This window comes from Ammospiza caudacuta, chromosome 3 (genome assembly GCF_027887145.1).
Source record: "Ammospiza caudacuta isolate bAmmCau1 chromosome 3, bAmmCau1.pri, whole genome shotgun sequence".
Classification (NCBI taxonomy): Eukaryota; Metazoa; Chordata; class Aves; order Passeriformes; family Passerellidae; genus Ammospiza; species Ammospiza caudacuta.
The window spans coordinates 114,860,552-114,881,951 of NC_080595.1; the positions used below are offsets into that span (position 1 = coordinate 114,860,552).

At 49.6% G+C, this 21,400-nt stretch overlaps 1 protein-coding gene across 2 annotated transcripts in view; it reads right to left on the bottom strand.

The window, feature by feature from the left end:
* Positions 1-11,996, bottom strand: part of GATA4 (GATA binding protein 4) — a 28,197-nt gene extending 16,201 nt beyond the window's left edge. For both annotated transcript variants that reach the window (XM_058801604.1, XM_058801605.1), the window contains exon 1: positions 11,411-11,996. In XM_058801604.1, coding sequence (XP_058657587.1) covers positions 11,411-11,939 — 529 coding nt within the window. In that variant the 5' untranslated portion in view covers positions 11,940-11,996. The remainder of the gene's footprint in view (positions 1-11,410) is intronic.
* Positions 11,997-21,400: the final 9,404 nt, after the last annotated feature.

Consider the following 21,400-nt stretch of genomic DNA (forward strand, 5'->3'; position numbering starts at 1 on the left):
ATCTCGTGGTGACGCTGTCCTTTCCCCGTGACAAGGAGTGACACTGGAGGGGGGCAGAGGACAGCTTTCAAAAGCTGGAGAAAATAAATGGATGGAAGAAGGGTGGGTGGAAACAAGCTGGATTCCTCTAAATCAGATCTAAACACTACTTTGGGAAGGGGCAGGAGCTGGGGGCATGGCCAACCTAGTTGCTTGGAAAAGCACTGACAGCTCTTCAGCACACAAAAACCGCCAGAGCGCAAACCATCCAGCCTCATGGTTATCAGAGAGTAGAGAGACAGTCCACACACACACTGAAGAACCATGTCCCACATCCCAAAGGTGCACAGCCTGCTCTGAAGGAGACTGGAATGCAGACATCCCTGAGGGTCTTTTGGTGGGAGCCTCTTGGCCACCTTTTAGAGACCAACCTGGTGTCCAACAGCAGCTTCTGCTGACTGTCAAGTTGTGCCTGAGTGAACTCCCACCCACCAAGGTGACCTCCCCTTCCTTACTCCTCCTTGCAGTTCTTACACTTGTAAATATCCGAGGCTCCTCTGATAAACAGAAGATTCCTCCGCTTATCGACTGTCCAAATATTTTTTAACAAATCTCAGATTAGCATGGAGAGCCCAGGGAATGGGGAAGATGGGGTCAGCCTCAGCCTGGAGTCTGCTTGGCAGGAGGCACCTGGAAATGGTCTTTCTCTCTTTTGACAAAGTGCCACAGCCTTGCCCTCCTTGAAATCTGGCCCATCTCCAAGTGGATGTGCCCATTAAGACTCTTCTTTGATGGCCTCAGGGAAGGGACAGTGGGGAAAAAATTAAGAGGATCAGAAAAACTTGGGATTTGCAGTGCCATGATCCCTCCTGGGCAGCTGTCTCTGAGTTGGGATCATGTGCAGCCATTCTTGGTGTCCCCACAGGGGACCACAAGCAGGTGTGCTGTGGAGTCCTGCCAGTCTGCTGCTCCGTGGCTGAGCCCTGGGAATTGGCCTTATGGCTGCAGGGTAACCAGTGAGCCAGGGCCAGCCACTGGGGAGGTTTGGAAGCCTGACCCTAAGCCCAGCCAGCAGAGTCTGGCCATGCTCAGATGTTCTGAGACACCAATCACACCCAAACTTCCTCCCAGGAGCTGCACCAGGAGAGGCTGGACTCAGGCTGAGATGGTCTGTGCTTGGTCCATGCCAGGAGCTAACAATTACCACAGAATCACAGAATGTCCTGAGCTAGAAGGGATCCACAGGGAACATTGAGTCCAACCCCTGCCTCTGCACAGGACAACCCCAAGATGATTCTTCACCAGTGACTGAAGATTATGGTCTGTTGGGTTTTCAGTAGAAGATGAGGGAATGTCCATCCTTGGGCATTCCAAAGCCTCATCCACATGCCCTCAGCCACTGCTGAGTTGGTTGTCCTGCTCAGGATCTTAAAAAGAGCATTTCTACAGTCCTACACCTCCAGAAACCCCAAGTTTGTGATGTTTGGGTTTTTGTTTTTTTTTTTTCCCAGATCAGAAGCATAGACATTTATCTAAAGCAAACAGGCAAAATCTTTCTTGTAGAAATACAATGATACAATTGTATTATTGTTATTATATTTCTGGGCATGTGGTACACATATATATAAACATATATATTTGTATATTTACATATAACATGTCCTAGAATAACAGAATGGTTTGGGTTGGAAAGGATCTTAAACATAATTTGGTTCCAGACCCTCTTCCATAGGCAGGGATGCCTGGGATGTCCTTGAGAATGCCACTGAAGCAAGTTAGGAATCATCTCCAATCAATTCTTTCTGGTTTTGCTATTAAAATTATTATTATTCTGTGACCATGTAGAACTTAGCTATATAGAATAGTGTGCAAATATATATTTATATATATGTGCACAAATGCACACATGTATATTTAAAAAAGCCCCTAATTTTATATGTGTAAAACACACATGATATATTAAAACACCTCACTTTATAAATAAAAAACACATCTATACCATGTGCAGGAATATATGGAATATGTAGGACTGCTCCACATACCCAATCTCTCCCTGAGCACAACAGCACCGACCAATACTGACACATCCAAACTCCAAACCCCTGTCCCAGTTTTGTTCTAATTTCACTGATTTAGACACAGGTTCTGCCTCCAGTTCAGAGCTGTTCCACTGACAAATCCCACTCAGAGGAGCTGCACCAGCACAAGCCAGGCCAGATCCCGGCCTCCCAGCGGGACTCCAGCCAGGGACAAACAAAAAGGTGTTTACTAGGGCTCATCACGTTAGAGGGGACAGTGAGTTTGTCTAACCCCTGGCCCTTCTCTTTTCCTCTTTTATTAGTTATTCTGGATGTTAAGTCAACTCAGCCCCCGAGCGGGGAGGGAGGAGGGGATGATAAAGCATCTGCAGAGGTCACTTCGCAGCCCAGGCCAATAAAACGGCAGGTACCGAACTTATCAGGGCCACATATAACTTGCAGTTTTTCTAACTCAATTGATTGGACTTTTTATCTAAAATAACAGGCATTATAAGATAGGCGAAAGTCGAGATAAGGAGGAAAATTGAGTAGCCTCGAATCAAGATCAGCCTGGGGACAGGTTCAAACTCCCACACCTGCCCCAGAGGAATCAATGAAAGTTTCTTGGCGCCGTCCGCTCGTTTTGAAATGCTGCTGGAGTTGGGTGAACTTTGAGACCACGGCGTTTATTCTGTGATTATAATTAACCTGCTCACCCGTTGTTATTGATTTGTGTGGAGGGAGGTGCCAGAACCTGACTGGGATGTGGGTTTGGGAAGAGAGCAGGCAAGAGTGAGACCCTTCCCTGGCTTGAGGCAAAGGGAACAGGGTGAAATCCCCCTCCTGCTTGTGGTCCTACTTATTCTGGGAAATGAAAAGACCCTCAAGCCCAGGTCTTCATGTCCAGAGGGGCAGGATAAATTACAGCATCACTCATCTGTCCCAGGAAAATAATGAAGGACTGAAACATGGGAAAAGTCATACTCAGCATCCAGAGCATCATCCCAACCCAGAGGAGCGTGAGGAAGAGACATCCCACCCCCAAACCAGCTGCCCCTCTCGTGCTCCACACCACCCAAGCATGTCCCAACCCAGAGTCCTTCCCAGCAGCCAGCCCCCCAGGCAGGCAGCCCCTGGGGCCAGCACTCCCTTCCCAAAATAATCTCAGACATCTGGGACCACACGTCATTTGGAGGAGTCCTGATGTCTGGGGCTCAGGGCCTCACTGATTTTTTTTTTTTTTACAGCTCCAGCACTGTGAGCCCTGGATGTTGAATAATAGTGGCTCCCTGGCTTGCAAATCCAAGAGTCTGGCTTGGAAAGTCATTGGAGTTTGAATAATAAATATTAGATTGGGTTTTCTTTTTTGTTTTTTTTTGCCTCGTCTAGGATTTCAGCATGAAGGAATCAGGGTTTTCCAGCCTCTCCCTTGCCCAGGAAAGCTTTTCTTTCCCTTTCTGAAAGAGCAGAGCCTAACATATGATAACAGGACTCCGGGAGCCAGAGCTTGTAGGAAAATTGAGGTGCACCATAGCACAAGGGCTGGCAACAGCCAGGGGTGCGCAGCTGGGAATCCAGCAAGAGGGAGATGTCTCCTGAACTGTCTGGAGGTGTTTGCAGAGCCAAAGGAGGCCCTCGAGGTCAGAGGACAGCCTGGAATTTGCTTAAATATTATGAACACAGGGAGCTCCATGTGGAAAAACCAGGAAGAATTGGCAAAACCTTGCTTGGAGGGACTGGCGTGGCCTCATTCTCCCTCCCTGCTTCAGCTCTGCCCCCAAATTTGGGTTTTAACCTTTTGGGAGAGTCTGATGGCAGTGAGAACTCAGCCCCATCACAGCTCCCTGTAAATGCACCGTGCTGGAAGCATTGTCCAGCAGCAAAGGGCTGAGCTCTGGGAAGGAGAACAGGAGCAGCGAGCAGCGTCCCACCACAGGACCTCTCCTGAAATGCTCCCCCAGCAGACACCAACTTAATTCCCAGGGATTAGGAGGAAGCATTTCCAGGCAGCGATTTTGTCATCCCAGATTCAGAAGCAATCCAGTACCAGTCCCTGGTGGAGAAGGGAGATCAGTGCTGCGGGATCCCTCATCCGGCTGCCCTCGCCCCACCTCTGCTGGAAAAATTATTAATTTTTGGCTTTCCAGGAGTTATTTCTTTTCCTCTTTCGCAAACAAAATTAATTTCTGAGTCCCTCCCAAGTCTGGTGTGAGTGGTTTGAGCCCAGCTGGCTCCGATAAGGGTCTCACAAGCTTTAGGGGTGACTAAAAATAATTAAAAAAACATCCTGAATTCCTTCATGCTGCAGTGTATAAATGAAGTCGCCACTTCTCAGGAAAAAAAGGAAGGTCCCACTGGATTTTGGGGTTTCACCTCCCTGAGAACACATGCAAATTCCCATGTAATTTGCAGTGGGCTGAGTTTCTTCCCTATAGAATCTATTTGCATGGGCCTGATCCTGCACCAGCTCCCAGTGAAATGCCCTGTGCTTTAATTCAGGGATGGCTTCAGCTCTGAGCAAGGAATGTGGGTAATTTTGAGGTTGTTTTTTTATTTTGTCACTGTTTTTTCTGGTTTTTTAGGGGATGGCTGATCTTAAAACCTGAGCAGGTTTGGCCTTAAAAAGACAGAGAAAGCAAAAAGAGATTGGAAATACCCAACTTGCTCCCCCCAAACAAAGACTTCATTCTACAATTAGGTATCCACCTCATTAAGCAAAAAAACCCCTCTGTGCCAGCAAATAATTGAGAAAAAAATTAATCACTGGGCACTTCTTGGAAAAGAAAAAATTATTTTCACTTCCAGTTGACGCTGCCCCAAATTTGGCTTTAAAACCCAGGTCTTGCCAAAACCCCAAAGCTGAAACATTTCAGCGCTGACGACGGGGTCAGATCTGCATCCAGCTTGGAAAATCTCTGCCTGGCTCTTCTTTTGGAGCACACCCAGCACCCGCCAGTTCTTTTTTTGGGGGATGAGAAAATCCAGCCCGAGCTTATCATATTGAAAAAGAAATCGCCGCTGAACGCCGCGAGCGTTTAGAAAGGTGCAAGAGCACGGGGAATGCTGCAAACTCAACGCACCCTATAGCAAGGAGCTCCTGGAAAAAAGGATAATAAAGGGGAAAAAAGGGAAAAAAATGGAAAAAACTCTGATATTTTGGAGTAGGTTTGAAAACATGGGCGTTTTCAAAAGAGCCTTTAATGCCCCTCGTGCCAACGGTGCTGGAGTTATTTTTGAGCGCTGTCATGCAAGTGCAAGCACCCGTGTGTGGGAAGACCTCAGTACTCAGGCCTGGCAGATAATTGGGTTTAATTTGTCATTACAGATGTATTTACAGCTCAGGCCCGGTCACCGTGACCGATGATGCGGGGAAGCCTTGGAAAGGCAGGAGAAGTTTTCATATTTTGCCGTAATGTGGGATGTGATCGCAGACAGCTGCAAGAGTTCCGGGCCATGAAGGAGAAAGACCAGTTTTTCTTAAAATGAAAAAAAATCCTCAATCCAACCTTATAATGAAATTTGCTTCTATAATTTGGGTTAATTTGGGAGGTCAGAGCAAATTCTCACCTATTTCCCTGGTTATTTAAGCAGCGTTTCACACTCGCACACCAAAGGCGAATTTACACCTTCCTGCCAGACGGCAGCGCGGATTCTGACCCGCCGGCAAGGTGAATATTTGGCATTTCCAGATATTCCCATCTCCCTTTTTGCAATCTCACAGGCATAATTACACACATTCCCCACTCCAAAGGAACTCAGACCTGTAACAACCCAACCTGGCCATTACAATGGAAGGGTTTTGGCAGCGTAATCGCATTTTTCGGGATCCCACGTCCCCAAAACGTGTGGCTGGTGCAGCAAAAGTCTGCATTTCTGCTTTTTCCTCCCAGTATCAGCAAAACTTTCTTTCCTAAGCCTATGGACTGAGCTCTTGAGGTAGATTCCCACCTGGTTTTGAGCCCCAAAGGGGAAGCAGACTCTTTGTGAAGTTTTTTACAGTTCGGTTGCAAAATCCTTGAAGAACTCAAGATTTCAGCTTCCTTTGCCCCGTGAATCCCCAGGAGTGTCTACGAGCAGGGGGAGATCCCCGAAAATCCCATTTCTGCATCTCATTTTCAATAAGGAAATTGCAGAGAGGGAAGGACACACCAGGCTGGTGTGCAGACTTGGGAATAAAACCTCTCAAAGTTGATATATTTGCATTCCTTTTCTTCCATATGCTTGCAAAGCTCCGCAGGGCTCAAGGAGCAAAAGTTCCAGCCCAGAGCCCCACACAAATGAGAAGCAAAATTTCTGAAGGTTTTGGGATAACATAATCAACTTTTAAAAATTGAATTTTCTTTAAAATTTCACCTTTGCTTTAATATCCTCCCTCAGAAACAACAGGCTACCAACCTTCAGGCACATAAAAAGCCACTTTTTCACCCAGTTTGGAATTTTATTTGATATTTGGTGCTTTGTCAGTGGTTTTTTCCACACATCTTTAAGTTTTCAGAGGGAAATGTTTTGCCCTTTCAAAATACCCCTCTGTATTTGGCAGAACCAGTTTTGGGGAGCCCCTTTCTGCCGGCCAAGCCAAGGGTTTCCCATCATCAGAAGAGCACAGAGGTGTCAGGATTGGGCCTGGTTTCCTTTGGAATACTTTGCCTAATACACCCTCATCTGTTTCCAAGAATTTCACCTCTTTCCCTTAAAATTTATGGCAAAAAAAAAAAATGTAGAGAGAAAAATATAAGTTGTCTCTTAAAAAAAAATATTGCTGTTATTGTTACAGGGATAAAGAAATGCACATGGATGGGTGAAAAATAATTAATCCTGGTTTAATAAAGTCTTAGATTAAGCACCACCATCCACTGCCTTAAGTTTTACTGCTCTACAAAAATTTGTGAGCTTTTATATTATATACTACCCCATGGCTGTTCTGTGCAAAATAAGCTGCACTTGGTAATATAGTGCAATTTTAAGTAAATAATTGAATTATTAATAGGGGTGTCAAAGTGCCCGTGATGGTGTTATTTTTATTATTATCACTGATTTATTTGAAATTTAAATTCTACTGCTTGAAGGGCTTGGAGGGGGGAATAAACATTTGTATGCTCAAGCTTGATCTTGCTCAGAGATTAGAAACCCTCATTCTGTGGGTTTCATCCCAAATCCCAGACTGACGGGTGACAATTGAATTAGGACGGAGAGCAGAAGGTGGATTCAGACCCGGACGGGGGGGGGAACAAAGCCCTGGGCGAACCTTCCCCGCCGGCGGGGCTGGGGTGAGAAATGCGGCCGCTTGCGAAACGGGGGATGCAGGAAAGGCAGACACGTCCAACAGCCCCGTCCCGATGTCCTACAACCGCATCCCGATATACTCCAGCCCCATCCTGATATCCTACAGCCCCATCCCGATATCCTACAGCCCTTCCCGATATCCTACAGCCCCTTCCCGATATCCTACAGCCCCATCCCGATATCCTACAGCCCCATCCCGATGTCCTACAGCCCTTCCCGATATCCTACAGCCCCTTCCCGATATCCTACAGCCCCATCCCGATATCCTACAGCCCCATCCCGATGTCCTACAGCCCTTCCCGATATCCTACAGCCCCATCCCGATATCCTACAGCCCCTTCCCGATATCCTACAGCCCCATCCCGATATCCTACAGCCCCTTCTCGATGTCCTGCAGCCCCATCCCGATGTCCTACAACCCCTTCCCGATATCCTACAGCCTCTTCCCGGTGTCCTACAGCCCCTTCTCGATGTCCTGCAGCCCCATCCCGATGTCCTACAGCCCCTTCCCGCTGTCCCACATATTTTTCTGCCATCCTACACTCACATCCCTCTGTCCTATGGCCCGATCCCAGCATCCTAAGGTCCCATCCCTCCAGGATCAGAGACAGAACGATGCTGGGACTCCCCTCTCATCCCCTGCCACCCCACAGGGACCAGCCACCTTGTCCCTGGGTGCGTTGGGAAGGTCAGGGGCTGCTTGTAGGGGCAGAGGGTTGTAACAAATGCCAATGAATCACTGGAAATGTCAGCGCCGGGATGCGACAGGGCCGATCTCTTAGCATCCCTGTGGGAAAGCTTAAGATCTGGTTCCCAATCTCTCCCCCACCAGCAGCAGAAAGGACATTTTCCAAGCCAGTGTCTGCTCTAGGCTTTGATCTTCCCAGATGCTGCTGCTGTGTTCCAGCAGCGCCTGTTTGAGGAGCCCTGACTTCGATTTGGCCAAAAAAAAAAAAAAAAAAAAAAAAAAAAAAAAAAAAAACCAAAAAAAAACCCAAAAAGCACCCACCAGGAATGCCCGCAACTCCGATTTACCGCCAACCACAGCAATTCCTCCGCGGTGCCACAGCGAAAGTAAAATCCCCGCTGTGAGCAAAATGAAATTTGGGATCGGCGCATCCTTCCCCAGGCTCGAAAGATCCAGGGGCAGCGAGGAGCTGCGGGATGGATGCGCTCGGAGCCCCGTGCCGCCCTCCATCCCCGCTCCCTTCCGCCCGGGGAAGGGGCAAGAGCCAAAATGCCCATCTAGGGTAATTTTGGGAGCGATTTCAAGAGATTTTTGGTGGTGGCGGGGAAGTCTTTGGAGTGGGGATTCTGCAGCTGGTCCTTTTCATGGCTCATTAAGTCGGGAATTCGCGGTAACTCCATCCCAGGCAATGCCTGGGGCAAGTTCACTGCCTCGACCACAGGGTCTGATCCTGCTCTTCAGGGTAATGAAATCAGTCACCAAACTTACCCTGAAAAGTCCAAATTTGGCATTTTGAACTCATACCAGGGAAAGTTTTCCAAACGGGCCCGTGCGTTTTACCCATCCTTCCCAGTGCTTCATACCACGGTTTAACCCAAGCAAAAATTCCTCAATTTAGCGATAAACACGAAGGTTTGTATTTCTTTTAGTGCTATTTTCTTCAAATATATTTTCACTAATCTTCTTTTCCCTATGTGTTGCTTTATTATTACAGGGATATGTTTATATAAAACAGGGAGGAAAACGTCATGCCTAATTATATAGACAGGGAATTCCTGTCTGCATATTCAGCTATAGCTCCCTACACTTGATCTTTATTTTTAAAAAATCGTAATAATTAAAACTTTAATGACCTCCAGAGGTGGTCTGCATTTAGCGCTATTCGAAGGTGATGGTTATTTCCCTGGAAAAGAAAATGAGAGCGCTGAAAATATTTATATTTCACACATTTAAAAGGATTGCGTTTCCACCTTGAGATTCCTCGCTGTGCAGAGAATAAAATTACTTTTAGCCCTAAGAAAAGGCAAAGAAGGAGTCAACTCCACCGTTCCAGGGATTTCTCAGGTGCTGACCAGGCTCGGATGTGGAATTAACGTGGGTCTGTGATGGGAATAATCCACAGCGATGTCCCCTCCACTACATCTTTCAGTGCCTTCAGTTTTCCAGGGTTTTTTACCCTTAAAATCATGAAAATAAAACCCTTTCCCAGCTCAGAACCCCACAGCCAGCCTCTACATGCTTTACTCAACCCCCTCGATGCCCAAAGCATCGCTCGGCTTCAGGGAGGGACCCGGCAGCGGCCGCGTCCCGACTCAGGGAGGGAGAAGTGGGAACGGGGCAGGGCTGGACCTAAAACTCCTTCCCGGAGGAGCTGCCTGCCAAAAATCCGTTTAAAACTCACCAGCTCTCAGGCAGTTCATTTTATTTTATTTTTTTTTTTAACCAAAACCCAAGCTCTTTTGCTTTAAAATTCGAACGCTTTTCCATATCCAAGGCAGAGGCGTAATTAGCCCATGCTAATGAACCCCGCGGATTCGGCCGCGCTGCCGAGAATCCGGCACCCGAGTCAAGACCTGGCCGTGGAGTCTCGGCTTTTTCCTTTTCATTAAAAACCATCTACTGCACTGGCTCAACTCATCCGTTCTTCCCAGTGCTATTTAAAAACATTTTTTTTTTTTTTTGCCACCAAAATGCAGCAAAACCCACCACACTCAAAACCCCCAAATCCCCTTGCGCTTTTAAAGCTGATGGGTGTTTCTGCAACTGCAATTCTTCATTTGCATTATTTTGGGTTTAGGGTATTTTTATTATTAAGAGCCCTTCTGAAATCACCGCAAAAAAGGTGATTATTTTCCTCCCCCCAAGGAAGAGATGGCACCATGGTAAAATACAAATATTCATATGTGCTTACTGATATTCAATTAATACTTGATTTTTTAATTAATCCTGATTTTTTCCTCTGCGATCTGCCTTCTCACGGCTTCAAAAAAAAAATCGTCTGATTGGCTAAAATTTTATCCTTATTCTGTTCCTCGTTTTGAGAAATTTTCTAGCACCTAAAGAAAAGCACAAGATGTTGGCAAGGCCAAGCCTTCACCGATGCCCAACCTTCCTTCTTTTAACAACTTAAAATAATGCTAAAGACAACGCAAATCCCGATGGAAAAATCGCCCTCCAAAATTCAGGTCAGAGAACACAATCATAAAATAGATCTGCAGACAAATTTGAGGTGTTTTCTTTGTTAACCCCGACCCCAAAGCCGACAGAAATACCTTCATGGAGAGGAGGCGGGAAGGAAAAAAGGGTTTATGAAACCACCATGCAAAGATGTGCCTGCATTTCTTTCTCCTTTTATCCCTCTTCCACCTCACGAAATATAAAAGTAGTATTTTAAGCCATTTGGACCAATTCTTCGTTGTAGGAACCAGAGGAATTTAATGAAATGAAAGGTTCCGAGACTGGACTCGGCACGAGAGATCAGGGTGAGGATTTTTGGGGTAAGGAGACTCTGAAATACCAAGATTTCGTTGTTCAGATGTGCCTGATTTCCCCGAAAAGCACCATTACAAATGTGGATGCATTTCTTTTAATCCTTCTCCATCATCTCTCCCACCTCAGCTCTAAATTTCTCTCTGCTCTCCCTTTTTGTAGCCCGACCTTTCCAAAAGAATTTTTTAAAAGACCAGAACGTAAAACAGCCCGAAGGGAAGATTTGGAATTCATGGACCCAACTTTGCTTTCTCAATGCTCCCAGTTTAACACCTAAAGCCAGCGCAGGAAGCGGCTGCCTACGTGTCCATGGAACATCGTGGGTATAATTCAAATTATCCCCATCAGAGCCCCTAAATCCCCTCTGAGCTACTCGAGGAGCCAGCAGGCCCTCGCTCAAGAGCTCGCCCCATCACTCCTTGCCGCTCCGGGCCTGCCCTAAATTTCGTTTACTTTTTGGAAACTTTGAGGATGTTTTGCAACGGTGATCTTGCAGAATAATTAAGAATAAGGACCCCGATATTTTCCAGCCAGAGAGACCACTCAGACAGCACCAATACTCCGAATTCCTCCCTCCAAAAACCAAAACCTACTCACAGTGGGGTGCGTGCCCCAAAATCTGGGGGGATAACGGGGTGAAACCTCCCCTCCCATCTCCCAGCCCCGTGCTCACCGATGTTGGCGTGGCGGGCGGCCGCGGGCGTCCCTCGGCTCTGCAGGTTGTGCAGCATGGGGCTGTCAAAGGGCGACGAAGTCCAGGTCGTGGCCATGTCGGGGCTCATGTAGGCCGGGTAGGGGCTGGAATAGGAGCTGCCGAAGCCCCTGCCGTACTGCTCCCTCCCGTTAGCAGAAAGGTTCAAGGAGCTGCTGTAAGCCGCCGCCGCTTCCCGGGAAGAGGTGGCCGGGATGGGGGTGCTGGTGGAGAAGGAGAACCGAGGTGACACGGGAGGGTGAGACGATCCAGGGTTGTAAGCGGCGCTTTCTGCTCCGGGTTGAGTCCAGATGGAGTGGCTGGAGTGGACGGGGCTGCCTTGCTGGGAAGAGGCGCTGCTCTGCAGGTAGGGCAGGCTGGGGAGCATGGAGGTGACCCTCGTGGTGGGCACATAGACGGGGGACGCTGCGGCCGCGCTGTGCATGAAGCCACCTGCCCCCTCGTACGCCGGAGGCCCGGGGTTGGCTGCCATGGCTAAGCTCTGGTACATCTCGTGCGGGGCCTCCCCAAAGCCCAGCCGCGATCCAGAGCGATGGGGAGCGCCTGGAAAACCCTCGGCTCCACGTTTTTTTCCCCCGCAGCGGTCCCGCGTGGGCGCGCAAGCCTTCCAGCCAAAACCAAAACACCACCAAGCGATGCGATTTTTTTTTCCTCCTCCGACCCCCCCTCCCCACCTCTCTCTTCCCCACCGCCCACCTTCCCCACCTTCAGCAGGTCCCGCCGCCTCTTGCCGACCCCGAGCAAGAAGTCCGGGTCCCTCCGGAGGGGAAATTTAGCTCCCGCCTGGATTTAGCTGCTCCCAGCGGGCTCCATCCATCACCTCCCGCCCCCCCACCCCCCCGCCCTCCACCATCAGGCTGGGCTGTTTAAAACCCTCGCTCAGTCTCCTCCTCCCTCCCCTCCCGCCCTCCCCTTCCAACACCCCCGGGGGAGCAGGGGGAGATGCTGCCGGGATGCGGGATGCGGGATGCGGCGGCGGCCGGGCCGGGAACCCCCCGGGCGGGGAGATAAGGAGGTTAGAGAAGGGGGGGGGAGGTGAAAGGAAGGGGAACACGGGCGGGAAGGTGAGAGACAGCGATGCTCTCTCCTCTGGCCCGCAGCAAAAACCTTTGTCCCGCAGGTACGATCGGTGCTTTAAGTTGTTAATGGCCCCCGGGGCCGGCGTTTGATCTGGGCGGCGGGAGGGCTGGGGGGTGTGGGGGCTTAAAGTAGGGAAAAGTAGGGGGAAAAGAGGGAAAAGGGGAAGGATGGATGGACCCTGCCACCCCTCGGCTGCCCCACGCGTATCCGCACCCCCTAAAGCCCGGCCAGGAATGACCGAGGGGGCTTAAAGGAGAGGGGGGGACATTATCCACTGCAGCCCCATTAGTGCTGCCCAAAGTGGGGAGCAGACCCCAACTCCCTCTTCCAGGTGTTTTCTATCCCTCTCCCCCGTTTTTCCCGTGTTGGGAACTGGGAGAAGCTGGAAGCACAGTGGGGTGACCCATTGGGGACTGGGGATGCTGTGGGTCTGGGTGGGGAGGAATATCCCAGAGTCGTGGGACAGGGTGGGGGAAAGGGGTGCTTTACCTCTTGTTGGGTTGGTTTCGAATTTTGGGGAAATTTGGGGGAATTTGGAGTGAGTTTGGGCCTTGGGATGCCCTTGGGGCCTTGTGCATGGCTTGCAATGGCAAGACCCCAAAACCCACTTGTGGAAAGGAGTCAGGGTGAAACCCCTTCCCCAAGGAGGGTCCGGGAGGGGGGTGAGATGAGTTGAGATGTGAAATTCTTTACAAATCATGGAGGGAGCATCTTGGACAGGGCTTGGAACAACACAATCTGGTGGAAAGTGTCCCTGCCCAGGGCAGGGGGGTCGTAACTGGATGAGCCTTTAGGTATTTTCCAACCCAAACCATTCAGGAATTGTGGGATTCCATGAAAGCCACCTCACACCGGGAGAAGAGCTGGATGGGGCACGGAGGGGGCAGAATTATGGCCGGAGAGTTGGCTCCTGGGACTGCTTTAGGTTTAACCAACAGATTCCCCCGGCTGAACCCCTCCGCTGGGCTGAATTTAGCAGCAGAGGAGATAACCAGCAGATAAGGGCTGATACCCTGGGAGGACAGCGGGAGACGGGCAGGCGGCCGAGGAAAGGGAGAGGAGCCGGAGGCAGCGCTGGGAAGGGGTAAGGATGGAATCGAGCCGGGAAGAAGGGGCTTTAAGGGAGATTTGTGTCCCCCTGACCCCCAGGGAATGGTTGGCGTGTAACCAGCCTAGGATGGAGCTTTCCCACAGGATTCCCTAAGGAGGAGCAAGGATTCACAGGAGGGGAACAAGGAGCGAGTTTACAAACAGTAGTGGTGATAATAAAAAAAAAAAAATTAAAAAAAAATTAGCAAAATCGAGTCACTTTTCAAGCCCGAGGAGTCAATAGGAGGAAACTTTCGGGGAGCTCGCCGGGGTCCCGGCGTGACAGCGAGGAAGAGGAGCGAGGTGGGGACAGGGAAGCGCTACCCACCTTCAGTGCTGGGGGGGCACAGGGGTGGAGGGGGCGAGGCCGTGGGGCAGGAACCCCCTCCCCTGGCTGTGGGGCAGGCAGAGGGCTCAGAGATGCCCGGCTCCTGTTTCTGTGGGGGGACTGGGGGCAGCGCTGCCCCCCTGCAGGCTCCCCAGTATGGCCAGGCTGCCCAGTGCCACTCGCTGACTGGTTTTCCCACGTCACGTGGAAGTGGGCGGCGATGGGAGGGAGCGGGGGGTGAAGGGGGTGGCCGGTATCTGTTGCACCATCAGCCGGGCGCCAGGTTTCGTGGCTGCGGAGGAGAGGGGGGGAAAAAAACAATAAAAAAGGAATAAAATGAAATAATAAAATCAAACCAGCCCTATGGGCATGGCCCCATCAGCTGGGCAGCCTCGCGTCCCCAGGGATGCCCGTGCCTGATTGCCAGAAAAAAATTGGGGATTTTCTGAGGGGTACAGACACCCCACACCTCCCCAATCCCGCTGGAGTCAATCCGCTTTCATTGGCGATATTGCTCAAAGGAGATTTTTCGGTGCTTCCGCCCCAAATCGCGATCCCAAATTGTAGAGTGAGGAGGTGCCAGCTGCTCTCCTCTCTGTCCCAGCCAGTTTTGGGGTGCTCCCCCCCAAACAGGGCACCCCTTTCCTGTCCCTCCATGCTCTGGTGGGTTTAAGGTTAATGATGAAGAGCAGCGGGGATGCTGCACCCCTCAGCAATTTGGGGTCTCAATCCCACCTGGGGTTCAGCCCCACATCCACAGCCCCCCCTCCCCAGGGGCTCATTTCACTCTGGAGTCTCTCCAGCCATCCCGGCGGTCCCACTGCCCCGTTTCCCGGGAATAATTGTCACAACATTAACATTTCCCACACTTTGGAGCTTCCAGTGGAAATCTGGGGGTCCTACCCTAAGTCTGTGGGGGAAGCGGGGGGGAGATGTCGGTGGATTTTAGTGCTCGGAAATAAAAATATTGAATCAAAATTTCAAATCTCCGTATGAAAGACACGGGGTATGGGGGAAGAGGAGATGGGGAAATCGATTTATTGAAGGGTGAGGAGAGCACTTAGGGGGATGCTCCAGGGTTGGGAATGAAATCCCGGGAATGTGGGATCCCCTCATTCTCTGCCCTCACGTTATTCTGGAATACCCAGGGGGCACAGGGACTCCCCAAAAATGGGAAAACGCAGTTGCAGATAACCCCAAATACCGGGATGAAAATATTTATAGCCCCGTATAGAAATAAAATTATAGGCACAGAAATACATCAGCAACGGTGTCTCTGTGTATATTTGTAATTTCAGCACATGGGGAAAAATATATAATTAATAAAAGGTGTGTGATTTTATACAGATCGATAGAAAAATTAATTATAAACGGGACTTAATACATGTTGTAATTCACAGGAATGTGTGTTACAGGCAAACATAGATGTACTGTCTTACCGAAATAATTTATTGTTTATAATTTATAACGCCCTATGGTATTGTTTTTGTATATATGTAAATTATTAAATATATTGAAAATAGACATATAACGCATGTAAAACTCTTATGTTTAATAATTTACATATAATATATAAACATGTAAACACGTTATTTTTAAATAAAAATATGTATGGATATAGGTATATATAAAAATACGCTTATGAACACTAGCAGGGAAAGAAAAGAGAATTAAATATATTGATATCTCTTTTGCTATCCCTTCTCCGGAGCAGCTGCCTATCCAGATGTGCCAGGTTCGAGACACTCATCTTTCCTTCCTTTGCACAATCCCTTTGGGTTTTCTCTCCCAAAGCAGCGATTTCCTAAAGATTCGTTGAATTCCTACATAAAAGCATCTCTTTCCTTACTAAAAAGAAATAATTTTTTTTTTTTAAAAAAAGTCACAGAACGCGAAAATTAAATTTAAACAGAATAAACCAGCGCAAGCAGCAAAGCAGAAAAGATTTCAAGGACCCGTTTTGGCTTTGCTGCTTGCGGAAAAAAGGTACAAAAGCAATTCCCGTGGATTGTTTCGGTGCGTGTGGCCGGATCCAGCCTCTTTCTTTTTTTCGGGGAATTATCGGTCGGCGGAGCCGGGAACCGCGGGAACGCTCATCCCGAAATTCGGAGAGGTGAGGAACTGCACCGAGCCCAGCCTGGCGTGACCCAACAGGATTTAGGACACAATTTCTCCCGGAAAAACCAGATGGGACACGGCAAAGCACAGCGACAAAAAACAAAAACCCCAAAAGCCCAAAGCAAACCCAAAACTTTGTCCTGCACGCGGTAGAGCGCTTTTTATTTTTTTACCTTGCAATGAACGAAATCTGTGTGAAAATAACACAGGGGAGCAAACTTTGGCCTTGCCTCTCTCCTTTCCAGCCTCCAGATCTGCCCCGGACGGGAAAAAAATCTATATGATGCCAATTTTTTAGGGTTTTTTTGTTTTGCTTTATTTATTTCCCCGTATTGAACTTAGTTCTGCGGTGGTTTCAGAGTTAAAGCTCCCGGTGTTGATGCATGGGGAAAAAAACCCCAATTTCCTCTCCAAAAAACCAAAAAAAGAAAAAATCACTCAAAAATCCTTTAGAAATTGGAGGGGGGCGGGGGGTGGAGGGCAAGAGGGGAAAAGTGAATTTAATTTTTTTTCTGGGCTAAAAGTTGAATTTTTAAAACAATCATGAAGAAAAGTGGTTAAAAATAGGGGGAAAAAACAGCGGGGAAATGTGATTTTATCAGAGCAAAAGGGATAAATGGGGGCGGCTGCTGCTTATTGGGCATTTGGGATTATTTGGAGTTTTTATTAGCATTACCTTAATTCTTTTATTTATTTCTCGCTTTGGCTAGATCCGGGAAGGGTCTGGAGGAGGGGGCTGGGGAGAATCTGGGAGTTACAGACTCTGGGAGAGGGATCGGCCACCCCAGGATAGCGGAGAGGGGAAAAATCGGCTCAAAAAAATCCCGGTGCCTACGGCTGGGTGGCATCTGCGGGCGGTATGGATCAGCTATAGGTATCTATCTATAGGTATCTATAGGTATCTATAGGTATCTATCCATAGGTATCTATCTGTGGGTGTCTCTAGGCTGTCCCTGCCTTGTGTTAGAGCAGCCGGTGCCACTGGGAAGGGAAAGGGAGGCAAGGCACGGCTGCACCCCGAATTTTTGGGGCCGAGCAGCAGGACCGGGGTGGTTTGGGAGCGGGGGATGGCCGGGAGTGGGGGACGAGGCTCCCTGCGAGCCAGGAGACGTCTCGGGACGGCATCGCCCCCTCCCGCCCCCTTCCCACCCGTCTGGGGATGGACAGGGGTGTGCTGCCCCTCCAGCCCTCTCCAGATCCAGCAAAAAAGGGGGAAATTCCGAGCACAAATCCTCCTGGAGCTGTGCAGGGGGATGGATGGATCCCCCCACCCTCCTGGGAGGCAGATACTGGACCCTCCTCTTGGGAAAGCCTTGGAGTCCCCGCTCTGGGACCCCTCTGCGCCCCCCTGCCCGCAGACACCTCTCAGGACACCCAAAAGCAAGGAAAACCCACGGGACGCTGTGGAGAGCACGGCTGGAAGGACAGAGGGACAGCCCGCACAGAGGGACAGCCCCGCACAGACGGACCCCGCTGTGGCTGCCACCCCCGCCCCGGCTGAACCAAAGCTCCTGTCGCGCCTTCCAGAGACATTTTCCCAAACAAACATCACGTCTGTTTACGGGACGGCAGTGGTCCCAAAATGGCACCAACCCCCGCCTCCTCCTCCCCCATCCCAAAGGCCAGGTGCTGCCCTTCGCAGGGGGGTGGCCGAGCATCATCACGGCTCAGCGGAGCTTCGGGGGAAGTTCTAAATCCTTTCTGACCACCCCTCTACCTTCAATACTATATTATTGCCTTTTCCTATATTTCCCCCCCCTTTTTTTTACCTCCAGTAGAAATAAGTAATAAGTACAAGTGACTTCCTCAGGGACAAATCCCTGGGATGCAGAGATGCGTGTAGCAGCGATCCGTGCCCTGATGCAGCAGGAGGGGAGAGGCTGAGAAGTGAGAGTCAGTGCCATGGAAACTGCGGGACAGGCAAAATCCAAAATCCACCTGGAATGGGGGTTTTTAGGAAACGGGGATCTCTAGGAAACGGGAAGCACAGGACATGTGGTGCCCTGCGTGTCTGTGCCCCTGTGTGTGCGTGAGGGGGACAGATGTGTCCCAGAGAACACAGAAAATACAGCTTGGATCAATGCGCTGCACTCCTGTCAGTTTTACTCCCAAAATCGAGCGAATTGAGACTAAAATGTCAGCGCTTTGAATTTCCCGGTCTGGGATTCTCTGAATTGGTGAGGAGACGTGAAAGCCCAGCTCAGAGGGACTTTCCCCGGGGGGACACAGGGGCTGTGCTACCGCGGTGTGACAAAAGTGTGCGTGGCATCTGCGACACACGTCAGCCATGGATGGGGGATCCCCGGGGCCACCAGCACGGGGAAACATCACCTGCGATGGCGGGGAACCCTCTGGGGACAAAGGGGGAGCGTCACCAGCCGGGCTGTGTCGCCCACTGGCAGCGCACGTGTGGCTCTGCTGTCATCATTGTCACCGCCCGCCCTTTGCCGCAGTGACAGCGAAACCGCCCGTGCGGAGCGCACCTGCTGTGACATCCCGGCTGCCGGGCACTGACTGGCACTGGCGGAGGTGTCTGGCAGGAGCAGCAGCGGTGATGGAAACCCCTTCCCGTTCTTGGGGAGGCTGGAAAAGGCTCGTGTGTCAGGCGGGGAAAGTGCTGTGCCTGGAAATGCCTGGGATGGAGCCCTGGGAAAGAGGAACCCCAGCCAGCATCACCACCCTTCATCTAGCCATAAATCCATTTATCCATCATTGATCTATATCCCTATATCCATCATCTATCAATATATCTCTATATCCATCATCTGTCCATATATCCATTTATTCATCATCTATCCGTATATCCATTTATCCATCATTTATCTATATACCCCTATATCCATCATCTATCCATCCCTATATCCCTGATCTATCCATACATCAATTTATCCATCATTTATCTATACATCCCTATATCCATCATGTAGCCATATATCCCTATATCCATAATCTCTGTAACTCCCTACTCATTCCTATGTCTTATTTGCTTTTTTTGGTGCCTATCTACTTTGCCAGAACATCAATTTATTTATCCATCTATTTATCCACGTGTCTGTATCTCTCTCACCAGCGTGTCTTACCTTCCTACTCGCCTGTACCACTCACTGAGTGCCCTTACCTGTCACTGTGGGGTCCCCTACACCCACTGGGATGTTTGCAGCCCCTCACAATGATACTGCGTCTATCCCAGACCCATGGTGGGAATGCCGGGATCCCTGGATAATCCTGTGGGTTACCGCATCCTGACCCCTGTGAGGCTCTGCACCCCGACTCCTCTCCCCAGATACACCCCGGCTGCATGGCGCTGCCTCCAGCCCCACCTTGGGGGCTCTCCCTGCTCCGGGCCGTGCCAAGCCGTGCCGTGCCGGCGGCGGTGCCGTCGGGGCGGCGGGGCCGGGGCTGTCAGCCCCTATTGATGAGGTGTGGGCTGACGGCGGCGAGCGGCGGCCGCCGGCTCCGCTCCAGACTCCCCGGCGCTGGGGTCACTGCCCCGGGCAGCGCCGCCGGGAGGGGAAGGGAGAGGAAGGGAAGGGAAGGGCTGCAGGGCCGGAGCCCGGTGCCCCGAGCTCCCTCCGATGCCCCTGCGCTCCCTCCGATGCCCCTGCACCCCCTCTGATGCCCCCGAGCTCCCTCCGATGTCCTCGAGCTCCCTCCGAGCATCGCGCACCCCGTTGGTTGGGTTGGATGTGGTGATGAAAACAAAAATGATGGAAATGATGGAAAAAAAAACCCAAAAAGCCAGTCCTGACCCAAATCTTGTGCCCTCGGGATCAGTACAGAAGTTTTGTGGCTGAGTTCTTTCTGCGCTGAAAAAATTGTTTCTCTCTCTGCACCGATGGTTGAATTGCGCAGTGGTTGAATTAAAGCACTTATTCTGGAGAGGAAAGCAAAAAGAAAAGAGGTAGATTTCACATAAAGTAAAGCCAGGAAGCCAAAATAGTTTTTCATGCCAAAAAGTCCAAGGACTGAATTTCCAAGCCCAAATCCATGTGAAATGCACTCACATGAGCAAAGGACAAGCAGGGTTTCATGTGCAGGCAGTGCTGGTGGGACTGAGTGGTAATGCAGGAGGATGGTTTGACCTTGGACAAGATGCCAGTCAAAAAAACCCAATGTATTGACAATTTTAAAAAGGAAAGTTTGAAATAAAAGGTGGAAAATATGTCTGGTCTTTTCCATAAAGGAAAAAAAAACTCTGTGGTGCAGGGTGAATTTGTGATCTGAGGTTGGCAATGTCCTCCAGCAAGGGACACTGGGGGCAGATGGGAATTTCTGGGAATCTTCCTCTCTTCACCTAGATTTGCAAATGGTTGAATTCCCTGAGAAGATGAATTCCCTGAACTTTGGACAGTGGGCTGGAACTCAGCCCCTTCCAGATCCCCTCAACTTTTCAAAGGAAAGGAGGACCCAAAGAGCTGTCCAGCCCTGGCACAGCTGCCCAGGACAGTGGGGGCATCTCCACCCCTGGAGGGATTTAAAAGGTGTGTGGGTGTAGAACTCTGGGACAGGGTTCAGTGGTGGCCTCGGCAGTTTTGGGGGAATGGTTGGACTCAGTGTTCTTAGAGGGCTTTTCTGACCTAAGCAATTCCATGGTTCTATTAAGTGCTACCAGAGTTCCTTCAGATTATATATTAAATTATATTTAATTTCCATGTCATCTACAGAACAATTTCTGGAGCTGAGGCAGCAACATGGGATTTTTTTTTTTTCATTTCCTCATTTACATCCGCCCAATTTTCCAGAAATATCCCACCAAAATCCCCATTGCACTGCTGTTCTCCAGTCAAGTGAACATTGCAGCCCTCCCCAGCATCTCTCAGGGCAGCAGGAATTCAGACTTTGCCATTGGGATTCTTATGGCTGCACAAATAAAGATCTCAGTTTCCTTCTACCATCAGGAATATCCTGCTCCTTCTTCTTCTCCTCTTTCAGGTTTGCAAAGAAAAATATCACTGGTGTAATAATTTTGATGCACAGAGAGAAGCAGAGTTGATGCTCCCTTAAATCTGCTGAAATCCAGTCTGGCTTTTGGACCCATCCTGCAGTTTCACACCCACCTAGGAATGCTGTCCAGAATGGGAAACCCTGGGTGAAAGTGGCATTTTGTCATCCATGGGGAAAAGCAAGAAAATACACCACGAGCTGTCATTGTAAAAGGCACAATGACATGAAAGTTTACTTTATCAGAAAATGATAATAACATCAGGCAAAACTCCAGTGCAGTGCATGGGGAAAGAATACTCAGACATGCTGCCAAATTTATGTGTAATTATCCCTCATTCTTAGATCATTATTGCAGTGTTGATATTATTAATAAACTGTGGTATTTGTTGGGC